Source organism: Suillus fuscotomentosus, assembly GCF_016647785.1.
Source record: "Suillus fuscotomentosus strain FC203 chromosome Unknown F5891scaffold_48, whole genome shotgun sequence".
In the NCBI taxonomy this organism is placed as follows: Eukaryota; Fungi; Basidiomycota; class Agaricomycetes; order Boletales; family Suillaceae; genus Suillus; species Suillus fuscotomentosus.
The window spans coordinates 87,856-112,501 of NW_024539560.1; the positions used below are offsets into that span (position 1 = coordinate 87,856).

Consider the following 24,646-nt stretch of genomic DNA (forward strand, 5'->3'; position numbering starts at 1 on the left):
ACTCGACAGTCACTCTGCACCTCGTTCCATTGACATCACCTTTACCTCGAGCACAACACCTCCCTCTCGTCGAAGCCCCACATTCAGATGCTCACCGCAATGGTCCGCTCTTGTAACCTATGTCATTTTTCAGTCTCAAGCCACACTAATGTCAATAGCGATGTCCTTGGTCAAAGTATGGTCCCGTCACCTTCAAGGCTTCTCTACACTATGGACCTGTCAGCCTATTCATTCAGTGCCACCTATGATGGATATTCCTCTTCCGCAGGGTCCTGTTTGTTAGCTCTCAGCTGTGAGTGAATTCGGTAGCGGTCACAGCTTCCTCAATACTTCGTTCGTCAATCATCCTTCGCCGAACGAGAATACTATTACTCGCCTTATTCTTTCTTATTCCTCGCTGCAGGCAATGTCATCCTTCCCCCATGGCACTGTCAGCTCAATTGGACCAGTCGTATGTAATCATTCGTTTTTTCTTTGCGCGCCGTTTCCAGCGATATAGACTTTTTTTGCCTGTCATTACCTCACAAAATATACTCAATTCTACATTCTGCCTTTGCGTGTTAACTGAGTAGTACGATACAAGTCCAGGAGCAGCAATCACTCTGAGACTCGCATGTCCCTCTCAATGTTGGTAGACCACTTTCGCCGCGAACTGTTCATGCTATTCTCTACTTTAGCACAGATTCTTCTGCTAGTTCTGGGCCATTCTCTAGAGCATGGATTCTTCTGCTCACTCGGTCGGTGATCTCTATTCCCAGCGCTTATGCGATCATACCAGCGTCTATCGTGCCGAACATCCACCGATAATATGGAAACACACTTGCAGCGTGACCCGAACCCTAGGCCTCATCTCCCACTCAGCCGAACTCTATCTGCAGTCCCTATATCATTACCCCCATCTTCCCTTCCCATTCATCCCGTCCACCACTCTACTCATCCTCGATCTTCGTCATTTTGCTCCATCGCAACATCATGCCCGGTAGCTCAGAAAGCCAATATATCAGACTTGAAGGCGAGTCTCTCCATATTATCTTCGCATCTGTTTCATGATCCTCACACTCTATCTACAGTCATCAGCGGAAAGAATCTTCGAGTCCCCTCCTGGCGCATTCCCGCTGGCATTTACGTGTCCATCAATGTCGACTCGAGGAGACACTGGAGATCGGCCCTCGGTGTTCTATCATCTGATGAATCTGTAGCGTGGGGGGATTCTGTAACTCTGTAAAGTCCACGAGATCTTCTGACGTGATGCGAGAACTGATGATTGGTTTATAGACCATCAAATGTCTCGCCTGCATTGTCGATAGAGATCAGGGCATCCTATGAGCTTGGTCGAATGCTAGGCGGTGGAGAGGTAATCGGGGAACTTGAAATGTCGTGGGATGAGCTACTCGGTCATGGAGATCACTCATTTGGTGAGTGATTCGCTTCTCATTCATGGACATATGTTAATATCTCGTAGATCTATCGTTCCCAGCCGTGCGCAGTGTCCAACCTTCCATCACACTGAGGGTTGCTGTTGTACATGCTTGGGACGACCGAAACGGCACGCTATTTGATGTAAGCGATCCCGGACTCTGTCCTGTTAGCTTTGCTGACGGAACACAAACTATAGTCCCTCGTAGACTGCAAGATTGCTCGAGACACAGATGCGGGCCACGCACAATTGGCCACATACGTGACGAGTAAGACAGTCTCTCACCTGGACGACGCTATACCATTTTCAGTTGGTTCTGGACCAGTGTCCGGTCAGCCATCCAGACCATGCAACGGCTCTCACCAACCTCGCGTGGGCCCGCATCTTAGGCTACATCCGAAATGATGTTGTAGACATCGATGCCACCACTTCCCTCTTCCGCGACGCCCTTGCATTGCGTCCGCAGCACCATCCCGGTCATCCCTTATCCCTATATAATCTCACCGAATCGCTGAATTGGCGCCACTCCAGGAAAAGTACTGCCGCAGACATCTGCGAAGCGGTCCAACTCTATCATGAGCTACTGCCCCTCTGTCCAGAGGGCACGTACCTTCGTAGATTCGCGGGAGGGAAAAATGGTGTTGATTATGTGATCAGCAGATGCAACGAACTTCCAACAGACGGATCCGATGAAGGCATCCACCTTCGAAGAGTCGTCCTCGAGCTCTGTCCTCTGGGCCATGGACTTCGTCCCAAAACCCTCGACAAGCTTGCACAGGCAGTTGTAGCACGTTTTAATCAGCACGGCAGCATCGATGATCTTGACACGAGCATACAGCTTCGTCGTGAAACCGTGTCTCTGTCCCGAGGGACGTGCTGGCCGTGATACCTACCTGAACAACTTGGCCTGTTCACTTGTATCCCGCTTTGAGCACCAAGGCAATCCTAATGATCTCGATGAGGCCATCTTTATACATGAAGAAGCGCTGCACTTGCGCCCTGTTGGGCACGAATTTCATTATTCGTCATTGGGCAACCTAGGGGGCGCCCTCGTCGACCGTTTCAACAAACGCGGCAATATTGAAGACATGACCCGAGCTATCAGCCTCCATCGCGAGTCCCCGACGTTGTGCCCACCTGGGCATCCACGTCGTTACAATACACTTCACAACCTTGCCCTCGCGCTCAAAAACAGATATAACAAATCGGAAGTCAGCGAGGATCTCAACGAAGCTATTGATCAGTATCGTGAATCCCTTTGGTTACAACGGCTTGACAATCCGAGGCGTTATTTAACTCTTTGCAGTTTGAGCTCGGTGCTCTGCTCTCGTTTCACGCAAGCTCAGAAGAATGAAGATGTTGAGGAGGCCATTGCTCTTTGCCAAGAATCATTGGCGGCTCTGTCTTCACTGCACCCGGGCATGCATTTCAGCTACACGTGGCTGCATGAGGCCTATTTGTCTCGTTACCGGATTCTACACGACCCTCCTGATTTGTCGCTTGCAATGGAGAACTTCAGACTCGCATCAAGACATTCTACTCAAGGGTTCCCACTACGCATTATTGGCGCATTTTATTGGACCGTTGCAGCGGAGCAGCATGGTCATGGATCCGCGCTGGAAGCCTACTCGACATTTTTTGAGCTTCTGGGTGCTCATTTGGCCACACGGTCTTCGGCAACTTCACGGCGCGAAGCTGCCGCTGCCTTCAATTACGCCAGAACGCTCCCAGCAGATGCAGCACCATGTGCCATCCGCTGTGACAATCTACCGCATGCAGTTGAACTTGTGGAGCAGGGCCGTGGCCAGCAATGGTCGCTGGCCTCCCGACTCAGGACGCCAGTTGAAGACCTTGAGTCAGCGAATCCGGCGCTGGCACACAATTATTTGGAGCTGAGCAAACTCGTTTCCAGTGCGGCCCAGAGTTCTGCACCCACCACTGACAGAGCTGCTGCCGATCAGGCAGCAACAGAGTATAGGAGAATTACAAGGCAATGGGAGGCTGCCGTAGCTAAGATACGTGATCTTCGGGGGTTCTCGCGGTTCCTGCTCCCACCTTTGTATGCAGACCTGCAAGCGGCAGCCCGCCAGGGCCCGGTCATCATGCTCATTGCGAGTGAATATTCGTGCAACGCCATCATCGTCCCGACATCAGGAGATCCCCATCATGTTCCCTTGCCATCTGTCCGTCTCGCAGATCTGACCAATCTCAAGGACCGCTTCGCCAGGGCAATACGACACGCATCTACCATGGGCCCCAAATTGCCGCGAAACGATCTAATAGTCCTCTTGCGGACAGTATGGGACGAGATAATGCTACCCATCGTCAACGTCCTCCGGCATAATCTGAAACTGAAATACTGTCGAACCTGGCTGTGTCCAACTGCAGCTTTCACATCTATTCCTCTCCACGCAGCTCACCCGTTTCGAACAAACCCAGATGGCTCTAGGGAGCAATGCCTGGAGGATCTCTACATCTGCTCTTACACCCCGACACTTTCGGATCTAGTCAGATCTAGACAGACGATGAAGAAGCGTGTCACTCCATCCTTCGTGACAATCGGACAGGGTCAACCGGGTGCAGGGAAAGGCAAGGCGCTCTTGGCCGTCGACAGCGAGCTCGAGCTTGTCCATGAGCTCGTCCCTGCGACGGCCAAACGCACTACTATTTCTGGCGATGCAACCACACGAGCAGGTACGCTCGAAGCTCTGCAGCAGAACATCTGGGTGCACCTAGCTTGTCACGGAAAGCAGGACCCAAAGCAGGTTACAATTCGCATTTCATCATGAGAGACGAAGATCTGACGCTGCTCGATATAATGGAGAGAGACATTCCGCACGCCGAGTTCGCATTCTTATCAGCATGTCATACCGCCGTCGGGGATGAGGAGACTCCCGACGAAGCGATTCACCTCGCAGCTGGTCTTCAGTTTTCAGGGTTCAAGAGCGTCATTGGCACGCTGTGGCAGGTCGACGACTCTGTCGCAAAACATGTCGTCAAAGCCTTCTATGAGAATATGTTCCCAGATTTGAAGGATGGAGGTGTGATGGACTGTGCGAAGGCGGCTTGGGCACTGAACCGTGCTCCGCACGCCGTGACGACGACAGTGCCGCTGGAGCAGAGGATGGTTTTCGTTCATATTGGTGTGTAGTTCTGTCGGATTCCTATCGCCTGGTACATATTTACACATTGTTGATCTGCGATCTGTTGTGAAAATAAATTTGATATCATACTCTTGCGCTCCAGCTATCTTATTTTTGTATACTTTGTCGTTTTTTCGTCGAATAGAATGCTCACTAAAGTTCTTGTGTACTCGACTCTTTTACAGCCTCGTCTTCTGCTTGACTCACCTTGCGTCCTTAGTGGGAAATTAATTAGACTAGTCAAGCCTACTAGTCCTATCAGGTATCCTTCAAGTTTCCATCGTCGAGCCTTTCTGCACCGTGGAATCTTAAGTGAGAGAATGGGAGCCACCGGTATGGTAGCTGGCAGGAAACAGAAAACAGGCGTTATTATAGATGATGTTCATACCATCGAAGCGCTTGTCTTCGTGTTGGCGGCGTGCGCAGCTGATGCGCCTCCCACAGCTTGTACAATCAAGCAAATGATGTCGTAGGAGGAGGTCAGATATGAGGAATTAATACCACTTGAATGTATGATACTAAAAAGCAACAAAAAACGATGGTATCTGGCATCGTCAACAGTCGAAAATCATACCAGTTGAGATACTGTACAACACCAGGAACTAGGGAAGAATGTGAGATAGATGCAAACCGCACAAACAACACAACTCACAAGGATACGTATACACTCTGCAGGGACGTAGTGGTATGGGCCAACACTAATCTGTGCTGTTGACGCACTAACCTGGATGAGGAGAGGCACAAATAGGAAGGTGGTGCCGAGGGAATAGTCAGGGCGTGGAATTCAAACATTTTGTTGCAGAAGAAAACACACAGTCTGATATGTTGGCTAGCCTTCGTCACAACTATTAACGCGGATCTATGAAGGTTGAAGTCAAACAGTTTATCGAATGACACTCACCTATCTCGTGCCAAAGTCATGTGAGCGTCTTGTGCAGTAAGGTAACATCCTTGATTCGATAGCGGAATAGGCGCAATAAAACATCTGCGGCATGGAATGCAAGGGGAAGGAATATCCACGGCGATGCATACAACGTGTGGTAGCATATAGTGACAAATAATGCCACATATGTCAGTATTCACACATCCGATGTCATAATTGCTTGCAGTGTCCAAATGACCACGAGTCTTGCCCTGGTCGACGTGATATTGAAGGGACAGTTTAGCAGTTATATGTGGTGGTTCAGACTGAGAGCTGAAACAGACTCCCGATAGTCTATGAAGGACGAGAAAGTGACAACGCGGCGCTGCCAGTACTATCATACCATCCAGATTTCGGTTTATCTCCTGCGTCGAATTCTTTATCCTGACAAAAAATCATTCCGAAAAGTTATGGTCGCAACCAAGCCACCCAGATCAGTCATCTTGCAGTCTAAAAAGGCAGAATTCACTCCACCAACAACGTCAAATAAGCCACATGATAAGACGTTATACCATACAGTCTGCAGGTGACATGTCGGACATCGAAATATATGAGGACATTAGAGTCGTACACGTGCTGGTCACTATGCCAAAGACTGAGATGCATGCGCGTGGCCAGGATCGCAAGGACAAGGACCTGCAAACTATAGGGTTTTCGGGGTATCGTCAGCGGGAATTCTCAACAGAGGTTGGAAGTGCATATTGTTCGAGGACGGAGAAGACTGGGTGTGAGGGATATCAACAATTCAATCATACTGAAGGGTATGGGGGTTTACTCGCAACATAGGAAAACAGCACTGGCGTGAGGACATTCACGGCTAAGAGAACTTTCGGAACAATAATCATCATCGATGAGCACTGAAACACGTCTAAACCCTGACTCACATAGACTACATGCATAGTAGAACATATTATGCTTCACCAGGATAGCGCGTAGAGGGCTCCTGGCTGTCCACCAGCTCTATATGACACGTGCGAGTGTTCCAAAGCGCATATGTTCTGAGCACAAAAAAGGCTGAATGAATTAGATAAAGAGTACGTGTATGTGGGAGGGGAAGGAAGATACATTCGAAGGAAGTGAGTGACATCACTCCAAAACCTGTGAGAGGAAATATCAGCCCTCACCCAGGAAGTGCAGTCACATATACCGTGCACGTACATGAGTAAATATTGATTGACATCCGGCATTTCTGGCGAATTCATACAGTAAGCATCATTCATCGGTGGGTAAGTCCGATGCACGCTCACATACATTGGGGTTCTCGTTCGGAGCGAAGATCACTGAGGTATAACATGTCAGTTCATTATCGTAGGGATGTATGCTCATCGCTTGGAATGAATGCACTATATAGGTCCGTGGCAATGAAGAAAAAGGAGACATATCGTGCAATGATATAGAGGGCTTTTAGCTTAATGCAGTGTGACCGAAGTAGGAATGTCCACTTTGAACAGCATAGTATTAGTATCCAAAGCGAGGCGTATAGTGGAACAAGTGTATGACTTACCTCTTCATGAAGTAAACTAATGTAATCATTGTCGTCGTCGACCGAATCCTCCGAGAACGACGCTGATGAAACCGAAGGCAAGGCACGCCGTGACGAGTAGATGATGCGAGCGCAAGGGCAGAAAGGCAGGCACGAGGAGGATGTGACGTCGGGACCGAAAGCTGCACAGTATCAATGTTTTATTCTAATATTCTCGATAAGAAATCACTTACAGTATAAAGCCTAGCGCCCACGCACACGAGCGTCTCAGTTCTGTTCCCAGAGACTGAGACGTGAGTACCTATACCATTAGCTATTCGTATACAAACGCTGACGCGACGTAGTACTCTTACCTGCTAGGTACACGTTTTGTCAATATAGAGTTCTGTTCCCAGAGACTGAGACTACTCTTACCTGCTAGGTCATATCAGCGTGTTTACCTTCTCCAGAATCATAGGTCTAGATAAACAGGTTTAATGGCAAACGGGAATAGATTCGGACAAGCCTACCCAAAATGTAGCCAGCGTCACTGAGTTGTTGAGTTAGAACGAGGGGTTAATGTATTGCCCTCGTATTATGGAAGCGACATACCGCTAAGTAATGCAGATTCCAGGCAGTTGCAACTTGGACATCCTCAGCCGAAGGATCCATCTGTTTTCTCGAGTGGCAAAGAAATAGGTTTCGCGCACACATCATACAACATTTCTTATCTCTTATGAACGAGCCTGAGAACATATAGAGTACTCAATTTAGAACTAGGGATCCTATATAATTAGATTTGATCGACACAAAGTTGATTTGGACGCTCACATGTGCCCATTGCGTCGGTCCTTAATTCCTGTTTTCGAAGTTTGAAACACCATCAGTCCTCGGAACACACAGTCACCTTAGAAGGGACTCACGTTTATGTTGAGAGCCGATGAACCTGAGGACGGAAAGGCCGAGAGAGGAAGAGCCGAAGGGGAGAATGGGACTACGGCCGATGAATGAGGCAGCTCGAGGTGCGAGCGCCACCAAACGGAGAATCCAGACGACGTGTCAACGTCGGCAATCTTTTTCGTTCTTTTAGTATAGCATCAGCAAATCTACACTTCGCATCAGTGAACCGGTGAAGGTTTGAGAAAGGTATATATGACGATATATAGTACATAATCACAAGAACCAGCGTAATTTTGCTATCGAGCATTATATTTGACCTTGTAGAGGAAAGGACATTTACTGATTGTGTTACAAAGGATTATGATTGGGAAAAGGTCCTGGTGTCACTCACATTCAAACTTGGACGAATTTGCGTCGTGTTTCCACTATTAACACCAGCTTCTTGAAATGGTTGACTGTCGTCTAGTATGTGCCAATCTTCCATGTAAGAACGAGCGCCTGTATCTTCTAGACGACGCGTATGTGCTCATCGAGCGAGCGAGCCTGAAATTGCGTCCTGCTTCAGCTAGTATCAACTCCTTATTGGAACGGTTGATTTCCCTCAGGTGTGTGTCAATTTTTCATGCAAGAATGAAAGCTGGTATCCTTCGCCACATATCAAAGCCATCTGCGAAAGAAGTGTACGTCGGAAGCGGCCGGGTTGATCAAAGCCTGTATAAACGTGAGTCCCTCCAAGGTGGCTGTGTTTTTCAAGGACTGATGGTGTTTCAAACTTCAAAAACAGGACTCAAGGACCGACACAATGGGCACATGCGAGCGTCCAACTCAACTTTGTGTCGATCAAATCTAATCATATATAGGACTAGGTCTAACTAACGGCCATGTTCTCAGGCTCATTCACAGAGATAAGAAAAGCTGTATCATGTATGCGCGAAACCTATTTCTTTGCCACTCGAACGAGAGCAGATGGAGCCTTCGGCTGATGATATCCAAGTCGCAATGGCCTGGAATTTGCATTACTTGGCAGTACGTCGTGATACGAGGGCAAGATATTAACAGATACTCATCATGCCCGACCACCAGTATACATGCGGTGCGTGCGGTCTGAGCTGCTTCTCCCTCCCTTCGTTCTAACTTAACAACTCAGTTACGCTGGTTACAATTTGGGTGGGCTTGTCCCAATCCATTCCCATCTGCCGTTGATCCTGTTTATACAGACCTATGATTACATTAGTTCACTTCAGGAAGAGGTAAGTCATGCACTTGTCCCGCTATGCGCCTCGCTTCGAGTACTGATACCATGCTGTTCAAAGTGGACATTCCTACTTCGATCGCGTTGGACTAAGGTCAAAGCTCTTTATATCATTGCACGATACGTCCCCTTTTCCCTCGTCGCTGCGGACCTATATAGTGCGTTGATTTCAAGCAGCACTACACATCCCAATGATAATAAACTGACATGTTGTCCTTCAGTGATCTTTGCCCCAAACAAGGATGCTGATGCTGTGAGCGTGCAGCGGACTTGCCCGCTGGTGAATGACGCTGACTGCGTGAATTCGCCAGAAATGCTGGATGTTGATGAATATTTACTCATGTGCGTGCACGGTATATGTTGCCTGCGCTTCCTAGCCGAGCTCTGCTCTTTCCTCTGACAGGTCTTGGGGTGGTATCACTCACTTTCTCTGAATGTATCTCCCTTTCCCCTCCGACATGCTCGTTGTCTGATTCATTCAGGTATTTTTATACTCAGAACATACGCGCTTTGGAACAAAAATCGAATTGTACTCGTAGCCATGCTGTCCGCCCTCTTTGTGAGTCACATGCTACCTCGGCCACACCTTGTAATGTTCATTGTTGATGGATCACTCAGGCTATCACTGTATCATTCATCGGCTTTTGGTTTGCCACTTCTGATGGTTTGTACTCTCACCTTCGCCCACTACTATTCGCCCATGTTCACTCCACTTTCACAGCCACGACTAGCACGATCTCAGGAACCGTAGGCTGCTCCTGGAACATGCGCATTATTTATTTCTCCATGCCATTTCTTCCCTCGTTTGTATTTGCACTAGGTATGTCTCCCGGAACTGGAAACATACATTACAGACATGCACTGACCAGCGCTCTCCCCAGGATTGTTCTTCCTCGCACTCATACGGGTCATACAGAGCTGGCGGACAGCCAGGGGCCCTCTGGGCGCCATCCTGGTGCAGCACAATATGTTTTACTACGCATGCAGTTTGTGTGAGTCAGGGTTTGGATATGTTTCTGTGCTTATCAGTGATGATTGTTGTTCCGAAAGTTCTCTCAGCCATGAACGTCCTCACGCCAGTGCTGTTTTCCTATGTTGTGAGTGAACCATATACCCTTCAATATGATTACACCGTTAATGTTTAGCACGCCCAGACCGCAAACTTCCTCGAACGGTATGCACTTCCAACTTCCGTTGCGAATTTCTACTTACAACACCCCCCAAAACCCTATAGTTTTCAGGTCTTTATCCTTGCAATACTCGCCACGCGCATGCACCTCCATCTCTGGCATAACTACTGGCACGCGCACCATCCCGACGCCCTCGTATGTATTTCCATGTCCGACATGTTACCTGCAGACCGTACAGTGTAACGTCTTATCTGTGACTTATTCGGCGTTGTTGGTGGTCCGTGCATGTAGTATCTTTTGGACTCTTTTAAACTACAAGATGCTATCATTTATAGAATGATTGCCATAAGCCGAGAACTTCTGAAAGATCATATGCAAGGGAACTGGAGGAAATTGCTAAGAAACACCGTGAAAACGGGATGCCGCTTGATGTGCTGGCACGTTGCAATTCGATGGACCACGGTCTCGACACCCAAGTTCGAATTCCTTGTGCCTCTGCTACGGTTCTCTCTATGGAGTCCGAATATTCAGATGATCATTCATCTTTTCGTACTTAAGGATGCAGTTCAAGGGGGACGTAGCGCACGAGGATTTACACTTGGTAAAGTAGCTATCCGCATCACCTCAATCATTCACATGATTGGAGTCCACGTCCATCTCCTACGAGATACGCCTCATATCTGGCGATTCCCTCTTCATCCTGTTTTCTTCACCGTTGACTCAACAGTCACTCTGCATCCTGTTCCGTTGACATCACCTTTACTTCGAGCACAACCCCTCCCTCTCGTCGAAGCCCCACATTCAGGTGCTCAACGCAATAGTTCGCTCCTGTAACCTATGCAATTTTTCAGCCTCAAGTCGCGCTAATGTCAATAACCATGTCCTTGGCCAAAGTATGGTCCCGTCATCTTCAAGGCTTCCCTACACTATGGACCTGCCAGGCTATCCATGCAATGCCATTTCCAATGGATATTTCTCTCCTGCCGGGTTCACTTTGATATCTCTCGGTGGTGAGCGAATCCGGTAGCGGTCACAGCTTCTTCAATACGTTGTTCGTCAATCATCCTTCACTGAACGAGAACACAGTTGGTTGCATTCTCACCTTATTCTATCTTATTCCTCGCGAGTCGCTGCAGGCAAGATCATCCTTCCCCCATGGCACTGTCAGCTCAATTGGACCAGTCGTATGTAATCATTCGTCTTTTATTTGCGTGCCGTTTTCAGCAATATAGACATTCTTTTGCCTTTGTGTCCTAACTGAGTAGTACGATACAAGTCCAGGAGCAGCAATCACTCCGAGACTCGCATGTCCCTTTCAACGTTGGCAGGCCACTTTCGCCTCAAACTGTTCATGTCATTCTCTACTTCAACACAGATTCTTCTGCTAATCCTGGCCGGTGATCTCCATTCCCAGCGCTTGTGCGATCATGCCAGCGTCTATCGTGCCGAACATCCACTGACAATATGAAAATACACGTGCAGCATGACCTGAACCTTAGGCCTCAATTTCCCATTGGGCAGAACTCTATCTACAGTCCCATATCATTAACCTCATCTTCCCTTTCCATTCATCCCGTCCACCACTCTACCCATCCTCGATCCCCATAATTTTGCTCCGTCCCAACATCATGCCTCGTCGCTCAAAACGCCGATATATCAGACTTGAAGGCGAGCTCCTCCACATTACCTTCGTATCAGTGTCATGATCCTCAAGCTCTATCTACAGTCATCAGCGGAAAGAATCTTCAAGTCGCGTCCTACCGCATTCCCGCTGGCATTTACGTGTCAATCAATGTCGACTCGAGGAGACGTTGGAAATCGGCCATCAGTGTCCTATCGTCTGATGAATCTGTAGTGTGGGGGGATATTGTAATTCTGTAAAGTCCATGGTGATCTTCTGACGTGATACGAGAACTGATCATTGATTTATAGACCATCAAATGTTTCTCCTGCATTGTCAATAGAGATCAGGGCTTCATATGAGCTTGGTCGAATGCTAGGGGGTGGAGAGGTAATCGGGGAACTTCAAATGTCGTGGGATGAGGTACTTGATCATGGAGATCACCCATTTGGTGACTGATTCGCTTCTCATTCATGCACATATGTTAACATCTCGTAGATCTATCGTTCCCAGTCATGCGCGGTGTCCAACCTTCCATCACACTGAAGGTTGCTGTTGTACATGCTTGGGACGATCAAAACGGCACACTGTTTGATGTGAGCAACCCCGGACTCTGTCCTGTTAGCTTTGCTGATGGAACGCCAACTATAGTCCCTCGTAGACTGTAAAATTGCTCGAGACACAGATGCTGCCCGCGTACGACTTGCCAGATACGTGAGACGCAAGAGGGTCTCTTACTTGAACGGTGCTGTAGAGCATTTTCAGTTGGTTCTGAACCAGTGTCCGGTCGGCCATCCAGACCGCGCAACAGCTCTCACCAACCTCGCGTGGGTTTGCCTTCAAGGCTATATGCGAAATGAATTTCAAGATATCGATACTATCACTTCCCTCTTCCGCGACGCCCTTGCATTGCGTCCGCAGCACCATCCCGATCATCCCTTATCCCTATATAATCTCACCGAATCGCTGAATTGGCGCCACTCCAGGAAAAGTACTGCCGCAGACATCTGCGAAACGGTCCAACTCTATCATGAGCTACTGCCCCTCTGTCCAGAGGGCACGTACCTTCGTAGATTCGCGGGAGGGAAAAATGGTGTTGATTATGTGATCGACGGATGCAGTCGTCTTCCAACAGACGCATCCGATGAAGGCATCCACCTTCGAAGAGTCGTGCTCGAGCTCTGTCCTCTGGGCCATCGACTTCGTCCCAGAACTCTCGACGAGCTTGCACGAGCAGTTAAAGCACGGTTTGATGAGCACGGCGGCATCGATGATCTTGACACGAGCATACAGCTTGGTCGTGAAGCCGTGTCTCTGTGTCCCGAGGGACACGCTGACCGTGGTGCCTACCTCAACAACTTGGCCTTTTCACTCAGGTCCCGCTTTAGGAATCAAGGCAATCCTAATGACCTCGACGAGGCCATCTCTTTATATGAAGCAGCGCTGCACCTGCGCCCTGTTGGTCACAAATCTCGAGATTTCTCATTGGACAACCTAGGGGGCGCCCTCGCCGACCGTTTCAACAAACGGGGCGACATCGAAGACATGACCCAAGCCATCATCCTCCGTCGCGAGGCCCTGACGTTGCGCCCACTTGGGCATCCACGTCGTGACACCGCCCTTAACAACCTTGCCCTCGTGCTCCAAACTAGATATGACAAATCGCAAGTCAGCGAGGATCTGAACGAGGCCATTGATCGGTATCGAGAATCCCTTCGGTTAAGGCGGCTCGACCATCCAACACGCCATAGAATTCTTTACAGTTTGAGCTTGGCGCTCTGCTCTCGTTTCACGCAAGCTCAGAAAAATGAAGATGTTGAGGAGGCCATTGCTCTTTGTCAAGAATCGTTGGCGGCTCTGTCTTCACTGCACCCGGACAGGTACTTCAGCTACATGTGGCTGCAGGAGGCCCATTCGTCTCGTCACCAGATTTTACATGATCCTGCTGATTTATCGCTTGCAATGGAGAACTTCAGACTCGCATCAAGACATTCTACTCAAGGGTTCCCAGAACGCATCATTGGCGCATTTAATTGGACCGTTGCAGCGGAGCAGCATGGTCATGGATCCGCGCTAGAAGCCTACTCGACATTTTTCGAGCTTCTGGATGCTCATCTAGCCACACGGTCTTCGGCAACTTCACGACGCGAAGCTGCCGCTGCCTTCCATTACGCCAGAAGACTCCCAGCAAATGCAGCATCATGTGCCATCCGCTGTGACGATCTACCACATGCAGTTGAACTTGTGGAGCAGGGCCGTGGCCAGCAATGGTCGCTGGCATCCCGACTCAGGACTCCGGTTGAAGCCCTTGAGTCAGCGAATCCGGCACTGGTGCACAATTATTTGGAGCTGAGCATACTCGTTTCCAGCGCAACCCAGAGTTCTGCACCCATCACTGACAGAGCTGCTGGTGATCGGGCAGTAATGGAGTACAGGAGACTTACAAGGCAATGGGAAGCTGCGGTTGCTGAAATACGTGATCTTCCGGCGTTTTCGCGGTTCCTACTCCCACCTTTGTATGCAGACCTACAAGCGGCAGCGCGCCAGGGCCCGGTCATCATCCTCATTGCGAGTGAATACTCGTGCAACGCCATCATCGTCCGGACATCAGGAGATCCCCATCATGTTCCCTTGCCATCTGTCCGTCTCGCAGATCTGACCAATCTCAAGGACCGCTTCGCCAGGGCAATACGACAGGCATCTACCATGAGCCCCAAATTGCCGCGAAACGATCTAATAGTCCTCTTGCGGACAGTTTGGGACGAGATAATGCTACCCATCGTCAACGTCCTCCGGCATGATCTGAAACTAAAATACTGTCGAATCTGGCTGTGTCCAACTGCAGCCTTCACATCTATTCCTCTCCACGCAGCTCACCCGTTTCGAACCAATCCAGATGGCTCTAGGGAGCAATGCCTGGAGGATCTCTACATCTGCTCTTACACCCCGACACTTTCGGCTCTGGTAAGATCCAGACAGACGATGAAGAAGCGTGTCACTCCATCCTTCGTGACAATCGGACAGGGTCAACCGGGTGCAGGGAAAGGCAAGGCGCTCAAGGCCGTCGACAGCGAGCTCGAGCTTGTCCGTAAGCTCGTCCCTGCGACGGCCAAGCGTACTACTATTTCTGGAGACGCAGCCACACGAGCAGGTGCGCTCGAAGCTCTGCAGCAGAACACCTGGGTGCACCTAGCTTGTCATGGCAAGCAGGACCCTAAGCAGCCTTACAATTCACATTTCGTCATGAAAGACGAAGATCTGACGCTGCTCGATATCATGGAGATAGATATTCCGCACGCCGAGTTTGCTTTCTTATCAGCGTGTCATACCGCCGTCGGGGATGAGGAAACACCCGACGAAGTAATTCACCTCGCAGCCGGTCTTCAGTTTTCAGGGTTCAAGAGCGTCATTGGGACGCTGTGGCAGGTCGACGACTCTGTCGCAAAACACGTCGTCAAAGCCTTCTATGAGAATATGTTCAAAGATTTGAAGGATGGAGGTGCGATGGATTGTACGAAGGCAGCCTGGGCACTGAACCGTGCCACACACGCTGTGAAGACGACAGTGCCGCTGGAGCAAAGGATGGTTTTCGTTCATATTGGTGTGTAGTTCTACTGCGTCGTATTCCTGTCGTGTGGTATATATTCACAAGTTGTTGATCTGCGATCTTCTTTCTTACTGTTGTAAAAAACGAGCCCGATATATACTTGCACTTTAGCTATACCCTATCTCGTTTTCGTATGCTCTGTTATATTGTTGTCGATTAGAATGTTCCAAAATTCTTGTGTACTCGACTCGTTTGCAGCCTTCTACTTGAGTACTTGGATGGTGGGATTTGGGCCAGTCAAGCCTACCAGTCATACTAGATCCTTCAAGTTTCAAGCGTTAAGTTCTGCTCCGCGAAAGCTCGATTAATCACAATCAACATCAACGTCTTATAAACAGGGTCTGCCCATAAGGGACTGGTAATATCATTCAGAGGGAGCTCCGACGCAGGTGAGGTGCTCTTCCCAGGCATAATTAATTCTTCAGTGAGAGAATGGGAGTCAGGAAGCAGAAAACAGAAAACAGGCGTTATTATAACAGTGCCAGAGATGTCCGACAATATCGCACACGCTCGTAAGTCGAGTAGATACTTGGAAGCAGTGTACAGGAAGGTTCGAATCGGAGCTTCAACATTTCGCGTTAACGGTCAGCGTCAGCAAATTGAAATCGTTTATCGTTCTGCCAAGGATGGTTTCTCCGCACCTGTACTAGTTCTTCCACAATTTAGAACACGATCGCAAGCACGCGCAGCAATACTCAGCGCTCAGCGCTCCAAAAGACCAGTGCTCGAATGCCGTATTATCTGCAACACATTCAATGGTGGTTGCAGGTTCTCCAAATGGTCAAGTTTGAAGTTTACTACTTCCTGTAAGTCCTTGGAGTCCTATCAGTGTGCTGACTGACCCCATAATGTAGTGAACCAAATTAGGTTACGTTGAACTTCACTATTAGGGTTCATAATGATGAAAGATGAACCACTTGTTATTTACTTACAAGGTGAGCACAATAACAGGGTGTCCATGTCATCTCCCAGTGGCAGGTGCACCGCAGTCGCATTTCAGACAACAATGTGGCTGCGTCATCTGTCAAACTTACCATGTACAGCAACTTGACTCGACCGTGCCAAGAATGTGAAACGCAGCAAGAGAGGTCAAGTAACACACGAGCCACATGTTTATATGGTTGGGGAGCTATATAACGGTCAATGGTCATATAGTGCGATCAATGTAACCAATGGCATCGTGATTTTTAACGAAGTTATGCTGCGGATCTGTTTCGATATTGGCGCTCACTGGTGCACGGCTAATTATGGACGGTATTCATTGCAAATTCATTACCGTGTTCCTTTCTGGACTGCGTTGCGCAGGTTGAATGTCATATGCTGTAACAGCACCACGAGGCATGAGTCGAGTCAGAACCTGTCTTGAGTCTACAGTTATGGTACCGATACTGCGGTGCCGCCGTGCTACTGCATCCCGCACCACAAAACATGATGACATCTACTATGCAGTATAAAACAGTGAGTGTTGAACGTGATTCACTCATTCACTCATACAAGTTTCCCCAGCCCTTTATAAAAGAGAAAATACAAGCATCATATTTCGCCAGAGCTCTATAATCATCTTCGCTATTACTACCGAAAATGTTCAAATCATTATTCACATCATCAAGCACGTCTTCCAACGCATCCTCAGAAGCTCTGCTCAAGTCACAAAAGGACAAGAAGCAGACTTCCCCTGGGCAGTCACAGCCAAAGGATTATGAAGCGGCCTTTGGAGCGCTTCAAGCGTCGTATGGGTTTGGGTCGTTTCCGGGCTCTACCCGCTCCAGTAAATAGGAGTCTTTGAGCGGATGGTGAGTTCGTGTAGATTTGATTTATGATGACGAGACTGATGATCCGGAAGGGTATGAGTGGATAAAATGATCAAATTTCCGAGGTTTCTTCTGGGAATAGGGTATACAAGGGCGAGTCGGGGAAGGTGGAGATGAGTCGTGAAATAACGCCAAGGGCTACAACAGTTACGGTGGATCGTGGTGTGTTCTCCTTTATGATAATCCAGTCCTGCTACGTAAACCATAAACGTTAAACCACTGCATATATTAATGTAAAACAGTAATGGGGATAAGATGATTGCCAAACAAAAATTGGTATCACTTGAAATCAAGCGTACATACAGAACTCGTGCAGCGTGAGCAATACAAGGGGAGAATCAGAAGTGTGTTAAATTAAATGCCAAAGGATTGTATGAAAATGGGTTAGAAAGACAGTGCGACCTTATGACATACAACTTAAAGGTAATACCTACCTTTAATACTTCTAATTGAATGGCTGTCATCGTCTAGCCGCTCGCTTTCGTTCTCGTCCCTCGTCTTCCACGTCCATGGCGTCCCCCAAGTTGTTTTGGGTTTGTGTATGATTGGCGCTAAGGATGGACGTGCGTGAGCTCCGCGTTCTGCGTCTGGTATTTCCAGAGGCGGATGTGATTGTTGATGAGACGCTACTCCCTTGTGATGATGACTCGGTAGCCCCCGAAACAGCGGTGGAATCGAGCATCATCATGACAGCATGACGGCGCTTAGCGCCAGCAGTATAGTCGGCAAAAGCAGGGTCACCTGTAACAGATGTTGCGGCTGTGACAGGAGGGGTGCGAAATATATTCTCTGAAGGTGTAAGGCATGCTGTAATAGGTGGGCTGATGGGAAATGACTCGGGATTGTCTTTCTTGGCGCCTAAGGCACGAGATTTGGATGAACGTTGGCTGGCATATGGGTGGCTTGATTGGCGCGCGGGTGGCACGGCGGATGGCGTAGGTGATGCTTGTCTATTGGGAACGTTTGATATGTTAACCGTGAAAGGAGAATGCGGAGTCAAAGGCGCTGGAACAGCCTACGAAAAGGGTAATATATCAGCCAATGCGCAAAAAAGGATGAGAAAGCATACAGTTTGCTGTTCCAGACGAGAAGAAGAGGGACCTGGCTGTACAGTGTCCCTCGTAGTTTCCCCGGGAAAAACATGACGGGGAGTGGAATCTTTATTTATGTTGGGGCGGCTTGCAGGGACGCTCCCTCTTACTCTTTCTTTTTCCTTTTCACGGTCTTCATCTTCATCCTCCTCTTCTTCGCGAGCCTTTACAGCTTCCATCCTAGCCTCAATCCAGTCCATGATTCGCCCGATCGTCATCACGTCTCCGGCTGGGTTGCTTGACCCAGATAATGCTACACCGCCTGTAGAAACGCCCTGTTGGATCATCGACATGAGATCTTGGCAGGCTGTTGCATATCCAGCGTTATAAGCGCGTTTAGACGCATGTCTTGAAGATCGGTAAAGAGTTGTTATACTGAGCGCAGCAGCTTGTTATGTGTGCTGAACGTGAGTAACGTGGATGGAGCCTGGATAAACGCTCCTCACCTTTAAAATTGTTCAGTAAGTCCTTCTCAGCCTTCTCCAGGTTTGCTGCTGGTAGAGACTTTGCCAAACCGTTCAGATCTAGTGATGAATCCATGGCCATGGTGGTGTCGACAAGGAAGTGCCAGGTACTCTGTGTGCGTGCAATTCGGAAATCAGTTATGTATTACGTAAGTTGATTTCAATCGCGTTGTTGTGCCGGTTTTGGCCTCTGAGAAGGAATTCGCGGTTTGAGAGGAGCAAAATCGACGTGGAAGCTCTTGGTCAGTTGAGTGTGGAAGTCGAAGTGCTGCACGGCTTACACCGGGCCACCCGGTAAACTAGTTTGTGACGGGAGTCACGCACGCCACATCACATATTAAGGGGAATTGATTGCTCCGAGTCAAACGCAATGATGAGCATGGATGAAGAGGATGACTTTTGTGAGTCGTGAAATCATGGAGTTTGACTTTACTTAATCTCATAATAGACGACGGGAGTCTGGACTCAGAGTCAGAATACACCGACTCCGAATCTGACAATGAAGAAGAGGAATCGGAAGTTGAAGATATTGAATTGCCCCAGGGTGTTCAGGCAGAGATTGATACTGATTTCAAGTGCATTCATCTCCCTTGAGACAATTTTATGTATCTGAATATCAGGCACAGCCGACTAGTAAGCAACATTCGCATGACGGACGATGTGTCAAATACAGCGATGCTCCATCGAGAATGGGACTTCAATATCGCTCAGCAAGACGCGGAGTTTCGTGACGACCTTCGCGAAGCATCCGGGATCGGAAAGAAAAAGGGCAAGAAGGTGCGTGGTCTGTGATGGCCCTTTTGGGCACGCTCGCAACTACTGCTTCGCATCGTGTTTTCAGCGTGGTCGTCACCTAGGACCCGTGCTCTCCCATCAAGTACGCGCCCTCATAGGTGAAGGAAACCAAGCGTATGTCGATGGAAACATTCCGGAAGCCATACGGATGATGCAGGAAGTCATCCGCATCGAGCCTCGAGCGGCGTCTGCGTGGTCCGTCATCGCTCAATGTTATGAAGATTCCAATGAACCGAAGAAGGCGCTGCAACTGCGCATCATGGCGGCGCATCTCCGGCATGATGCAGATGAATGGGAGAGACTGGCCGCACAATCAAGGTGGGGTCGTGATCGGCTTTCATCGAAGAGAACCTTGACCGATGGCGCGTTTCCCCAGGGATTTGGGCTACAACCAACAAGCTATATATTGCTACAGCAAGGTATACAGTCTTGACCCGACAAATGTCGATGCACTTTGGGACCGTGCTTCCTTGGCAAAGGAGATAAATGACCTTCGCGCCGTACGCTCCATTGTTTTCTATTCACGCGTCTTCAATATGTCAACCTGATGTAGGCTCGACACTCTCTTCTTGCAATTCTGAAACGGTTCCCCCACGACATGACGGTTCTGGCAGAGCTTCGGCCGATACTCATTGAAGTATCAGACCTTCCCCTCTGTGCCTCTCTTTACCAGACTGCCTTGGAACACTATCAGACCGTTCAGCCCCTGGGTCCTGCACAACCCATTGACCCCTCCCTGATGGACCAACCGTTACCAAACCAAACATTTGGCTTCATCGACATTCTAGTTCTTGCCGACCTGTATAACACGATGGCAGAAAGCGACAATGCAATCCAAATCGTAAGGAAAGGTTGCAGATGGCTGCAAGGCCGTGCAGGCCAACGCTTCTGGGATGGATGTGCAGACGATCGAGAATACGATCTACCTCCCGAAGATCAGGGCAATATGAATACAGAGCGAAGCGGTGACATTCAGCCTGGTCACTATCCTCTCGACATCAACGCCCGACACCGACTCGCTATCGCGCGGATCAAGCTCGGAGATGTCGAGGAGGGCAAGGTGCGCGTTTGTCATACAGTCAAAACTTATGGATGTGTGACTCGTCACATAGATGCACGCGTCTATTGTTCTCGCACAAGATGTTCTCGATTACGCTGCTCTTTTTGGAGAGATCGCTGACTCGTATTTTGAGCGCGAGATGTATGCTGACGCCAGGCCGATATATGAAATTCTTGGCTCAGAACCTGCAGTACATTTCCTTTCCTCCTCATATCTGTCTCCATACTGATCTTCTGTGAAGACCAGTAGCCTGTATGTACTGCTTCAGGTGGCTGTATGTCGTAGGATGCTTGGTGACCTGCAAGAGGCCGCGGAGGTCTATAAGCAAGGTGAGATACTCCTCAACAAGTCACGTTAAAGTCTAATCTTCCGCTAGTCATTGATGCAGACCAAACCAATAATGACGCGAAGATGAAACTTGCCGAGCTCTACGAAATCATGGACGAACCCCGGAAGGCCCTGGAACTCGTTTACCAAGGTTAGGATATCTCTTACTCTTCAAGCTGAAGAATCAAATATCTATTTTTCCATAGTCATCGACTCCCGCAAACGACGCGCCCACCAGCCTGAAGCCACTCCCACACCCAGTGCCACTCAACCTCAAGGCGCCTCTCTCTTCGAAGAGAAACGCACTAAAGCTAAAATTCCAGCTCCCGGTAAAAGCAGACTCACCTTGGCCGAGCTCAAAGCGCTCGAAGAGCAACGTGAGCGAGAGGTGAGCTTAGGGTATTCCCGTGTTGAGGATCTATGGCCGCGTATGCGGCATGGAGATGCAGAGGCGGAGAGGGAGTGGATGATGGAGGCTGAGAAACTTGTGGAGATGTTTAGGGAGACGAGGAATTTGTTTGTGACGACTAGGGTGATTGGATGGGTGTTCATGCGCCTGTGCTGAAGTGACTGATCGATTTTGTTAGGACTACGACTTTAAGGGCATGTTCCCCAAGAGAAGAATACAACGAAGGGACGATACAGAAGAGGATAGGATGGTGTCACGGCTCGAGCTCAATGGTCGGTGATGGCAGACGTTAGTTGACTCTACGTTATTTTGACCTCACACTCCTGCAGAACGCGACAGGCATACCCGTAAAGCCAAAGATGACGGCCAAGCATCCGATAAGGTTGATTCGTTCCGCGGCGTTACATTTTCAAACTGGCTGAGGATTTTCATGCAAGTCAGTTTTCGCAGTTGATATTCGTCTGACTCTTTAATCGTTTTGACTTCATAGTATACCTTTGTTCTTACCAAACGGGGAGACTACGATCAGGGTGAAGAAGTCCTGCGACATATCCTTTTATCGAACGCCTATCGAGATTCCAATTCACAGGACACGATTCGAATAACGATCATCAGTGAGTGTCTTATTTCTCTCGATTAGACATCGTAACACGTCTTTCAGCGTGCGCCATCCATGCCAGCAAGTTCTCTATCGCGGTAGAACAGTGTCGCAAAATGATCAACACCCACCAGTTCAACAACGAAGCTTTCCGTCTTCTGCTGGTTTCGTTAGCTAGCGGACATCACCCTACTGATCCGTTCGTTTCTTCCACGTTGCAAAAGCATACACTTCGTGAACTCCGACTTCACGATGCTGCAGTCAAGACTCCAGAGCTCATGAAATGGAATGCTATCGGGCGCAAGTACAATCTGTCGTCGTCGGGCAAGGAAGAGCCGTCGAAAGCGGAGGAAGAAGTGGATGATGAAGCGGAGATCCCTGGTCCAGTGGAGAACAACGCGACAGAAAAAACAGCGATCCGAATGCCTACGAAGCATAATCCAATTATCGTCACTCTTTATGGTCAGATGTCTCTCGCTGCCAAAAGCTACCAGAGCGCCATATGCAAGTTAGTATCCCCTTTCCAGGAGTTCCTAATAACCGTTCTTTACAGTCTATCTGCTGCATGCATACGATTATTGCCCTGAAGATCCTGTTGTTTGCCTATCTCTGGCCATCGCTTCTCTTGGTCGAGCTTTGCAGCGGCAGTCTGACAATAGACACCACACGATAGCACAAGTAAGAATTTTGTGCTCCTCATCGACTCCGTAGCTTACTTTTGACAGGGGATGGCCTTCTTGTCTCAGTATCGAACACTCCGGAAATCGTCCGGTGATGAGGTGCTTGAAGAAGTGGAATACAATTTCGGTCGGGCATTCCATCAGCTTGGTACGAAATTTACCTTCTCATTTGACACCTTTTATCTTATAATCTTTGTCAAGGTCTTCACACGCACGCTGTCTCGCATTATGAGCGTGTTCTTGAGATTGCTGAAAAGCGGGGAAACGAGGTAAGTGGCGCGTCCGCCACGTTTGACTATGGTGGCTGACGTTTATGGCAGTATGCATCCGTCGCAAAAGAGGCCGCGTATAACCTTTCTCTCATCTATGTGACTACTGGTGCCGTACCATTGGCTGATGGACTGTACAGACGATGGTTATCTATTTAACGAATTACAACATCTAATTCATACTATCCTTTATGATGTGTCACACTATTGTTGATTTCATCTGAGACCATCATCCGGGGACACTACCATCAGTTGTTTCCTGATGACGATGTCAGGCGAGTTCAGAATTGTTCCCTCCCAGGCCGACTATTTCTTTTCGTTCTTCTCTCTGTTAGCTTCTTACTCCATGCAACCATGTCAAACGCTAAACCTACGACTTCATCGCTGATTGTGCTAGTGAGCTTCCTGTTTGTGTCTACTTATGAGCGTCAACACTGACAACCCTCCAGCGCGGCTCATCATATAGCAGTGTATCCTCAGATAAAAGTTCGGGCTCATCGGACTTTGACAAATATTCTTCCCCATCCTCGTCAGGACAGACCACTCCTGAAGATGACGAGGATAAGGTATTCCAACTTGACGTGCGGCATATTTCTGCCTCAGAGAGCGAGGCGAAGCTCCGTCCGGTCTTGAGAGGCAGTCTCGCTATGAAGAAGGCCGCAACTGCACTCCATTCCCGGCAGCGCACGTTGTCTGCTGCTGTGAAGACGGTGAGTAGGGCATTTACGGTCTTTAAGAAAAGGGTAAGTCGGTCTTGTCTTTGTTTATCACGCTAAGCTAACCAATTGTTTCCAGAGGTCGGACGAAGAAGAGCCTGTTTTCATTGCTAGTCCATTGCGAGAAAGGTTTGGTAGGAGGATCTCGGTCAAAACCAGACCAGAAGAGGTCAGTACATTAAGAGTGGCATGCATACAGCACTAATGAAGTTCTTGTGGACAGTTCTACAGTCTTCCAAACCGATACTTCTCCGTACACGATTTGCCTATGCAAAAGGTGCGTTCCAGTTATTCGTCGTTATCGAACCTCGCTGACATCCTCAGGCCAATACTATTGGACATAAGGCAGAAAGAAGGATTGCATCCATCTCGGGGCCACCGTCATCGAGCATCAACAAGCCATCCCGTAGATCACGCAACCTTAGTTTCAGTCTTCCTGGATTCGTCGAGGAACTACAGGCCGCTATGCCCTCGTCGCCACCTGTAGCCGCGCAAGTCCCTCTCGCTGACTCCTCTCATGAAGAGCGTGAATCGTCCCAGCGCATTCTCACCAGTATTCTCCGCGGGGTACTGTTTGTTCCCTGGTGCGCAACAGTAGGCGGGGCGCTTCTTCTATTTCCTCAGGAACTCGAGCTTGTGGTATTCCGCCCAGGCTATCTCAAGTCCTTACAAGGTATTCGTCGCTTTGCGCACTGGGCCGACTGTGCATTCCACCATGCCATGATCTTCCTGGCGTTCGTTGTTGCACTCATGTGGTACAAGGCTGCTGTTGGTGTTCCGGTGGCTTGTGGGCTCATGTCCAGGTTCTTGTATGTTTGGACTGGCTTCCAGGTCGACTCGAGCGTCCCGCTGGGTTGGGATGATCAACAAAGCTTGTACTTGTTGGCGAAGGGCACGGTGTTTGAGAACCAGACGGTTCTCATTAAAGGTTGTGAAGGAGAGCCGAGGATTGCGCAGTTGAGAGAGGACTGA

General features: G+C 48.9%; 6 protein-coding genes across 6 annotated transcripts; 5 read left to right on the forward strand and 1 right to left on the reverse strand.

Moving 5' to 3' along the window:
• Nucleotides 1-808: 808 nt before the first annotated feature.
• F5891DRAFT_1243127 (uncharacterized protein) lies at nucleotides 809-4,725 on the forward strand (the record flags this gene model as incomplete). Its single annotated transcript, XM_041369759.1, has 8 exons — nucleotides 809-1,221; nucleotides 1,276-1,415; nucleotides 1,463-1,560; nucleotides 1,616-1,748; nucleotides 1,807-2,031; nucleotides 2,075-2,201; nucleotides 2,256-4,111; nucleotides 4,171-4,725. The coding sequence occupies 8 exons, from the start codon at nucleotides 809-811 to the stop codon at nucleotides 4,566-4,568; spliced, it is 3,390 nt and encodes a 1,129-aa protein (XP_041222782.1). The 3' UTR covers nucleotides 4,569-4,725.
• Nucleotides 4,726-9,060: 4,335 nt separating this feature from the next.
• F5891DRAFT_1049724 (uncharacterized protein) lies at nucleotides 9,061-10,443 on the forward strand. Its single transcript, XM_041362424.1, has 12 exons — nucleotides 9,061-9,094; nucleotides 9,158-9,254; nucleotides 9,318-9,349; nucleotides 9,408-9,438; nucleotides 9,500-9,532; nucleotides 9,579-9,655; nucleotides 9,715-9,760; nucleotides 9,818-9,899; nucleotides 10,013-10,088; nucleotides 10,147-10,193; nucleotides 10,251-10,270; nucleotides 10,331-10,443. Coding segments are annotated over exons 2-10 (393 nt in total). The 5' UTR covers nucleotides 9,061-9,094; nucleotides 9,158-9,253; the 3' UTR covers nucleotides 10,162-10,193; nucleotides 10,251-10,270; nucleotides 10,331-10,443.
• Nucleotides 10,444-12,020: 1,577 nt separating this feature from the next.
• On the forward strand, nucleotides 12,021-15,456 carry F5891DRAFT_1149678 (CHAT domain-containing protein; the record flags this gene model as incomplete). Its single annotated transcript, XM_041365105.1, has 4 exons — nucleotides 12,021-12,103; nucleotides 12,159-12,298; nucleotides 12,346-12,443; nucleotides 12,499-15,456. Exons 2-4 carry the CDS (start codon nucleotides 12,220-12,222, stop codon nucleotides 15,454-15,456), a joined length of 3,135 nt encoding a protein of 1,044 aa, XP_041222784.1. The 5' UTR covers nucleotides 12,021-12,103; nucleotides 12,159-12,219.
• A 2,269-nt stretch (nucleotides 15,457-17,725) lies between these two features.
• On the reverse strand, nucleotides 17,726-18,896 carry F5891DRAFT_957402 (uncharacterized protein; the record flags this gene model as incomplete). The annotated part of the gene is made up of 3 exons (XM_041375484.1): nucleotides 17,726-18,280; nucleotides 18,335-18,744; nucleotides 18,803-18,896. The coding sequence occupies 3 exons, from the start codon at nucleotides 18,894-18,896 to the stop codon at nucleotides 17,726-17,728; spliced, it is 1,059 nt and encodes a 352-aa protein (XP_041222785.1).
• Nucleotides 18,897-19,495: 599 nt separating this feature from the next.
• On the forward strand, nucleotides 19,496-23,117 carry F5891DRAFT_957471 (uncharacterized protein; the record flags this gene model as incomplete). Its single annotated transcript, XM_041375491.1, is given in 17 exon segments — nucleotides 19,496-19,601; nucleotides 19,699-19,933; nucleotides 19,992-20,115; nucleotides 20,169-20,675; nucleotides 20,728-20,865; nucleotides 20,917-21,004; nucleotides 21,052-21,153; nucleotides 21,209-21,534; nucleotides 21,590-21,683; nucleotides 21,741-21,847; nucleotides 21,902-22,025; nucleotides 22,073-22,517; nucleotides 22,537-22,538; nucleotides 22,563-22,687; nucleotides 22,735-22,837; nucleotides 22,891-22,958; nucleotides 23,010-23,117. 17 exon segments carry the CDS (start codon nucleotides 19,496-19,498, stop codon nucleotides 23,115-23,117), a joined length of 2,802 nt encoding a protein of 933 aa, XP_041222786.1.
• A 195-nt stretch (nucleotides 23,118-23,312) lies between these two features.
• On the forward strand, nucleotides 23,313-24,646 carry F5891DRAFT_1192144 (uncharacterized protein; the record flags this gene model as incomplete). The annotated part of the gene is made up of 5 exons (XM_041367561.1): nucleotides 23,313-23,354; nucleotides 23,408-23,701; nucleotides 23,754-23,843; nucleotides 23,898-23,951; nucleotides 23,999-24,646. 5 exons carry the CDS (start codon nucleotides 23,313-23,315, stop codon nucleotides 24,644-24,646), a joined length of 1,128 nt encoding a protein of 375 aa, XP_041222787.1.

Coding starts and splice junctions, on each gene's coding strand:
- F5891DRAFT_1049724 (XM_041362424.1), top strand. Junction 9,350..9,407: donor CAAACAAGGATGCTGATGCT/GTGAGCGTGCAG, acceptor TGAATTCGCCAG/AAATGCTGGATGTTGATGAA. Junction 9,656..9,714: donor CCATGCTGTCCGCCCTCTTT/GTGAGTCACATG, acceptor TGGATCACTCAG/GCTATCACTGTATCATTCAT.